At 56.3% G+C, this 7216-nt stretch overlaps 1 protein-coding gene across 1 annotated transcript; it reads right to left on the bottom strand.

Annotated features, from left to right (window-relative positions):
* Positions 1-277: 277 nt before the first annotated feature.
* Positions 278-4981, bottom strand: GAPDH2 (glyceraldehyde-3-phosphate dehydrogenase GAPDH2; the record flags this gene model as incomplete). The annotated part of the gene is made up of 2 exons (XM_002365571.2): positions 278-1790; positions 2718-4981. The coding sequence occupies 2 exons, from the start codon at positions 4979-4981 to the stop codon at positions 1067-1069; spliced, it is 2988 nt and encodes a 995-aa protein (XP_002365612.2). The 3' UTR covers positions 278-1066.
* Positions 4982-7216: the final 2235 nt, after the last annotated feature.

Genomic DNA, 7216 nt, shown 5'->3' on the forward strand with positions numbered 1-7216 from the left:
TGTGTAGCATTCCACCTCTCCCCTCTAGAAAGACGCCTCTTCCCCATCGTTTGAGCGGGCATCACTCGTATCTCCGCTGTGCGATGGTGGCATTGTGACGGTAGCTGGTAAACGCTTTTCTGGCCGAAAAAACATGTCGTTGAGTCCTCACTCTGAACGTGTGTCGAACCGGCGTATCCGGGCGACCGCGAAAAAGAGACAAAGAAGTTCCTGGACTCCGAAGTGTGTGTTCTGCACGGCTTTCCGTGTGGTTTTGGCTCACAGCGTCTCGTGCGACTGTCCGACATTACGAATTATTGGAGGTTTGCGAAAAAAGTCAACTTCTATAGAGAATAGACGCGATTCAAAGCACCTGAGTCATGCACACCGTTTGTCGGGAGCGGAATCGAAGCGATATCGCAGTTTTAGATCTCAGAAGAGAAGCAGGCAATCACAAGTACCTCACTTCGAGTTTGCCGCGGTTCCCATCTTGGAACCCCGTGTGCGGCGGCAGGTTGAACATACGAACATAGCAGCATTTTTTTGAACGAGCAACTGGCGCTTGGCTTCCCGTGGTTCTCGAGAGAATCCCACGGTGTCGACGATCGAATGCCGTCTCCGGAAGCAAACAAGGAACGCGGCGAGTCTGGTGATCGAACGCAACACGGCGCGGAAGCGCAAACATGTGTGAGATTCTATGTTGCCGTCCTGAAACGTGGTGAAACTCGAGCGCCAGCAAGCAGAGTCAGAGTCTGTGTGTTCACAATCCGCTCCAACCTTTTTCCCCGTCTTTTCGCTTGCTTCTTCACGAGGGTCCCCGCACAGCCTTTTGCTCTCGTTCGAAGGCGTCGCGGCCGACAGACCCTGTGCCTGGACAGGACATGTTTCCGGCTGGCGGCAGATTCCTGTGGGTTCCACCGAACACTCGTTAGGAGTCTCCCGCGTCTCTCACCTGCCTGCCTGGTGGAGCCATGCCTCCCGTCGCTTTTGCATGTATGCCCGTGTCAAGTATTAAGCCAGCACGGGGAGTTCTTCTAAATAGATCCTGCCCACAGGAACGCACAGAGCTGCGTTACACACAGTTTCTTTAAAAGGGTCTCCGGTCGAGGCCGGTGCCGGGGCTGACAACTCCGTCTTTGGCAGCCATGACGGCGATGAGGTCGACGAGGCGGGCAGAGTAGGCGTACTCGTTGTCATACCACGAGACGAGTTTCACGAAATTCGGATTGAGCATGATTCCTGCGTTCGCGTCAAACACAGTGGAGCACTGCGACCCAACAATATCCTGGGAGACAATCGGCTCCTCAGTGTACCCGATGATGCCGCGCATGTACGTTTCACTCGCTTCGCGCACGGCTTTCTTGATCTCCTCGTACGTCGTGCTCTTGTTCAGCCGGCAAGTCAAGTCCACGACAGACACGTCGAGAGTGGGAACTCGAAATGCCATGCCGGTGAGCTTTCCTTTCATGTGCGGCAGACACCGAGCGACGGCCTTCGCCGCGCCGGTCGCCGACGGGATAATGTTCCCCGCCGCAGCGCGTCCGCCTCGCCAGTCTTTCTTCGAGGTTCCGTCCACCACCTTCTGCGTCCCCGTCGCTGCATGTACGGTAGTCATCAACCCCTCGACGAGACCAAAGTTCTCGTCAATCACTTTCACCAGAGGCGCCAAGCCGTTCGTTGTGCACGACGCACACGACACAACCTTCATGCTCGACTCGTAGTCCTGCTCTGCGTTCACACCCACCACCAGCGTTGGGGTGGTCTCGTCTTTCGCGGGGGCAGAAATAATGGCGTGCTTGGCGCCGCCAGGTCTGGAGAGACAAAACACAGAGACAGAGAAACAAACGTGAGACCGAGAGTGAGAAGGGAACACACAAAGCATTTCGAAGTGACAGACCCCAAACTGCCTAGGACTATACTCAGACTCCAGTTGCAGCTGCACGCAGCCGAGTTCCTTATCCTGACGAAGGCTGTATATGCCCCCAAGGAAACCCTGGAATCGACGGATGAACATCGAAACGCACACAATGAGAGAAGACTGGACAGCCATAGTTCTTCTGCGTGCAGCGCCTCCCCATCACTGGCAGAAGGCAGGAGAAACTATCAACACGGTCGCCGGCAGTGAACATCGGAGACGGAGTCTGGCATGGCGGCGGATGACGCGGAGGACACGAAGCCCAGAAACCCCGGAACTTCAGAAATATCAAGGCGGGACATGCCGCGAACGCGAGGCCTTCCCACCCACCAGAGGTGCCGCGTTTCGTGACTTCTCTCACAAAAGCGAACGTTTCTCTTGTCGTCCGGCTACGCAAATCCCCGGCGGTATCCCACAGGGACATGCGTACACACACACACACTGAATCGAGCTCCTCATAGCACACCGTCCAGACTACCAAGGTGTCTGTCGAAGAAGCGGGGAGCAACGACAACCCAGTCAACGAAAGGCGAGGTACAGTGCGATGAAAAGAAACGACTGCCCGCCACATCCGAGTCGTCGCATCCTGCTCGTAGCCAAGAGGTCCCCAAGCGGGGACTGCGGACAAAAAAGGAGCAGGGCCTTCGCAGGTCCACTGCTGTCGGACGTTCTTTCGCTCGCGTTCCAATACGGTACGGGAGAGCCAGCTCTCGCCGCCTTCGCTGGTTCACCACTTTGCATGGGTTGTTTCCACTCAGACACTGCATGCCTTTCCGAAGTTGAGCCTCTGCTTCAAGCCGCGCAACTGGCAAAGCTTGGGTACCTGTTGACGTGCTTGGCCGCGGCTTCCGTGGTGCAGAAGACGCCAGTGGATTCGCAGACGTAGTCGGCGCCTTTGTCCGCCCAGGGGATTTCCTCGGGGTCGCGTGTGTTGGAGACGGTCACTTCCTGTCCGTTCACAATCAGACTCGTCTCGGTTGGGACGATTTCGCCGTCGAACTTTCCATGCACAGAGTCGTACTTGAGCATGTACGCGATGTACGCTGGGTCCATGCTGCAGTTGATGTGGGTGACCGCGACATCCGGTCTGCTCATGGCGATTCGAAAGACGAGTCGGCCAATTCGACCCATCCCGTTGATTCCCAAGCGAATCGGCGCACTGGCCTTTTCGCTGGAAGATCCGAGCAAGCCGAAGAGCCCCGTAGGCGAGACGCGCGGCACAGGCGCCACGGCCCTCTTCCCAGTCGGAGCGAAACTGTTTCTCCGGTGGCTTCGGATGCTCGCGCTGCGCGCATTTTGAGGCGTTCCAGAAGCCACAGTCGCAGCAGTCGCGGCGGTCGCAGAGGGCGACGCCGGACCCAGGAATCCGAACGCCGAAGTCAAGAGCGCCTCCGTTGTCAGGGCGATGTTTTCGCGGTCCTCGGACGTCGGCGCAGCGGCGCAGCGCGGGTCGCGTTCCGTCTGTAGGAGCTCAGTGGCAAGCGTTTGAACGAGGCTGCACAAGTCCGAGGCCGAGCCCCTGCCGTCTCGAGCCATGTGCTCCAGAACTGCGGGGCCGTCCACCCCGGACTCTTGAAGCAAGTCGAGAGCCACCGCTTCGATTTCTCCCTCCGTCACTGCGGCCATCGGTTCCAGAGGAGCTGCGCCGGCGAACGGCGAGACGGGTGTGCCTGTCGCCTGCGCTGCTGAGTTCCCGAGACCTGTCTCGGCCTCCGCAGGCGCCGCCGCACAAAAATCCGGGGTCTTGGTCAGCAGCGCGAGGTACGCCTCGTCGAGGAGACAGCGCTGGAGAACTTCGTCCCCACTCTGTTCGACCTGGACGACGCACCGCGGGTGCTGACGACACAAATGCGCGTCTGCATGCAGAGCAGCACAGGGCAGGTCCTCGAAGGGTGCAAAGTTGTTGTGGAAGAAAATCTTCAGTACGCGTCCAGCGGCCGGGTCGCTGATGCGGACGTGCTTGGGCGCGAGCAGCGCCCGCGGGACTTTGCCTCTGGCCTCAGGACCCGCTTCGTTGACGATCTTTTGGTTGATCGCGAACCGGAGGTCGCCGGCAGCCACGGCGTCCGCGAGCGCCTTGGCACTCTCTTGCTCTGCTTCCTCCGTCACCAGCTGCGCAGCCGTCGTCAGATCTGCATACTCTGCAGCGGCTTCGAGGGCAGCCTTCTCGGCCGCAGCTGCGAGGTTTTCCTTCTTGTTTCTCTTCGCGTCCTCGAATGCGCGGCTCGCTTCCTCGTGGCGCACCGCCGCTTCCTGAGCGGCGACCAGGTACTCCGCGACGACTTTCTCTTTCTCGTCCAACTGGTCGCCCCTTGCCTGGACGTCTGACTCGAGACCTGCGAGCTTCTCCAGTGCCTCCGGAACGGACGGGAGGTCGTCGGGCGAGACCGTCGCATCGCAGGCTCCAAAAAACAGGTCCCTCAGGTCCGAGAACTCAGGCGCGAAAGCCGCATCCGACGATTCAGAGCAGGTTCCAGAAGATGCGGCGTCGCCCCCCCTCTGGCGTCGCTCTTCCTGCTCGAATCTCTCGGCTTCTTCCTTTGCTCGCTCTCGCAGAACCGCGGGGTCTGTTTCTCCCACGGCTTGCGCGTACGCGGCCAGGTCTTCAGCCTCTGCTGCCGAAGCAGCCGCAGCAGCCGCGAGTTCCTTCGCGGCAGACATGTCGCCTCTCGCTGCCGCTTCTTGTGCAGCTGCTGTGAACTGTTGAACGTCCCCGGCCGCCCTCTGTGCGTACTCCGTCGCTAGCGTTTGCTCCTCGCGCAGGAGGGCCTCTGCCTGCTGGAGAGACAGTTCGCCATCGTTGCTGGAAAGTGGACAGGCGCCTGGAGTGGACTCTGGAGAAGGCTCCGCGAACGCGGAAGAAGAAAAGGTTTCGGGGGTTTGCGGGCGGGGGCCGTCGCGACCGTCGAGGCGGAGCGCGGCGGCCGGGACGGAGAAGGAGTTGAGAGAGCGCGAGGTGGGCAGGAAGTTGTCGAAAGACAGAAACAGAAACAGAGCCAGGAAGAGACAGTGAGACAGAGGGAGAGAGGAGCTGAAAAACAAGCCACGCGTCCGCAGACGGACAGAGGATCTCGGATACAGAGACATGGTGTGTTCGCACGAGAGAAACTTTTAGCCGGAGACGTGGGAAGGAGAAATGCGCCTTTTGCTACACCGTGGGGTGCGCCCGGGGTTCACACGATTCAGTCCCCCAAGGTGGCATAGAAGGACCGAAAAAATAACTAAAAAACAAACGCCGAGGTTGTCTCCGCCTCGTCGGTCGTCGCTTTTTGACAAGCACAGGACGGCCACCACGCGTGTGCGGTTTGTGTGCACCCTGTCCCTCGTTACCAGTTCAGAGTCTCCACCCTCACGCTAGTCTACGCTTGATTCCTGGCCCGCTTTGCGCAGAGACAGAAGGGAGGGCTGCGTCTCACCAAATCGCGAATCTCGGCACTTCAAGGGGCATGCAGCGCGAAGCAGATCGCGAAACTCGACTCTCCTTGCTTTCACGTTGTAAAGTGGAATTTCGCGGTTTCGCTCCCTCCGATAAGCGCAGTAGTTCTATTTTGCATACTCTCCCTTTTCAGCGACAGTGGAAACAAGTCTCTGCAAAAACACAGTGCATAAAGGGCTTTCTCGGTCTTTGTGACCTTCCTTGCTGTGGCAAGTACACGCTTAGGTTGCAGGGAACTGGTCTCCCAGTGATAAGAACACAGGATGAGTCTCCAGACTCGCAATACCAAACACACAACAACTGACGCTAGAGTCCGTACTCACGCACTGTGCATGGGGACTCCTAGGTGAATGTAAACTACCTTTTTCTCCATTCCTAACACCGAGTCGAAAGGGACGGCCTGAACGCAAAGAACTTGATGTCTTTCCGAGTGTTAGACACAGACGAAAAAGCCAATGCAACACGGTTTAAGAATGAGATGCACACGAAAAAGAGAGACGCTGCGCCTGTGAAAAACCATAGGAAACAGACACGAGCTTCGATCAACTCTGAAGGCTGCTCACAGGGGACAGCCGAAAAGAATGTTGTGGATTCTCTCCCTAAGAAGCGTCGGTTGAGAATCCTGTGAATCTCTACACAGCTGTCAGACTCGCTGCATTATCCGTCATTCCTTTGACCTAAAGATTACACAGAATGTTGTTCATTTTTACAGCTCGTACGGTAGTACTAGTTTTCTAATGAATTCACTAGAGAGGGCTGCTTTTCCTATCGCGGCATCTTTGTGTGTATCTTTGGATATGCCCGGAAACTGTTGCACTCAGCGACAGAAAACACAGAGGGCAACTGGCACTTCAAACGGTCAGCGGGCTGTCCAGAGAGCCGTCCTGCTTCCTGCAGTTCTCTTCAGAACGACTTGGCTTACAGAGAAGCCCAGTTGTCGCGTTGTTTACAGAGAGTGTGAAGAAAGACGTCTCACACAAAAATGTCCTTCTATGTCCCCGTGTGACTCCAGAGGAAACACTGACTTCGATCGATGCGGTGAGTGCTTCTAGCGGTGGAGTAGACTGATCCACTCCTGTACAATCAAGAAACACGTCCTGACAATCATGCAACAAACGGAATGCTGGCACCAAATCCATGAGAACGTGCTGCAGGTTTTGGCGTCCATTGGTGCGTGTCTTTCTGCTCCAAACTCTTGCAATTCCACAAGGAAAACAAACGGAAGCAGGTAGTCTGTGAACCGCCGGGGTTTCGCGTACACTTTACCGAGACAGAAGGACTCTGACAAAACACCAATACACCTGCGATATCTGAACGTTTTGAGTTCTCGAAGCAAAACACCAGGAAGAGCATCTTTCATTTCTTATTCTGTGACGCTTCCCTATAATCATGTGTAGGTGCCACTCCATCTTTCTCTGATGATGGTGAATGTACAACCACTGGTAGGCATTTCAGTCATGCCAGTGCGACCTACACATTTGCCATCGAGCAGGAGAATTTGCAATCGGTGCTGTCTTGGGAACTGTCGTCGACAAAAACGCTGCCCGTCCGCGTCTGGCGAGACAAAATTGGTTCTCCCCGAAAATCATCGTTCCAACAGATGCCTTTATGCTTCTAACGTATACATAATTGCTAGAGTGTTTCCCGTATTTGCCTAAAGTACAAAGATCACTGAAGCTACGGAGCTACAACTGTAAGAAGAACCTAGAGGTAGCGCATCCTGCCGAGACGCAAGCTGTGGCAGGAATAAACTCAAAGACACGTCACTCTACATAGGACCGCGAAGTAGCAAACCTTGCTTTCCGCATGGCTGGTGCCCCGAACTGTTATTGAAGCTGACGAACATTTGCGTCCGTCGCCAGCTTCGACCTTGATGGTGCATGTTT

Source organism: Toxoplasma gondii, chromosome VIII (genome assembly GCF_000006565.2).
Source record: "Toxoplasma gondii ME49 chromosome VIII, whole genome shotgun sequence".
NCBI lineage: Eukaryota > Apicomplexa > Conoidasida > Eucoccidiorida > Sarcocystidae > Toxoplasma > Toxoplasma gondii.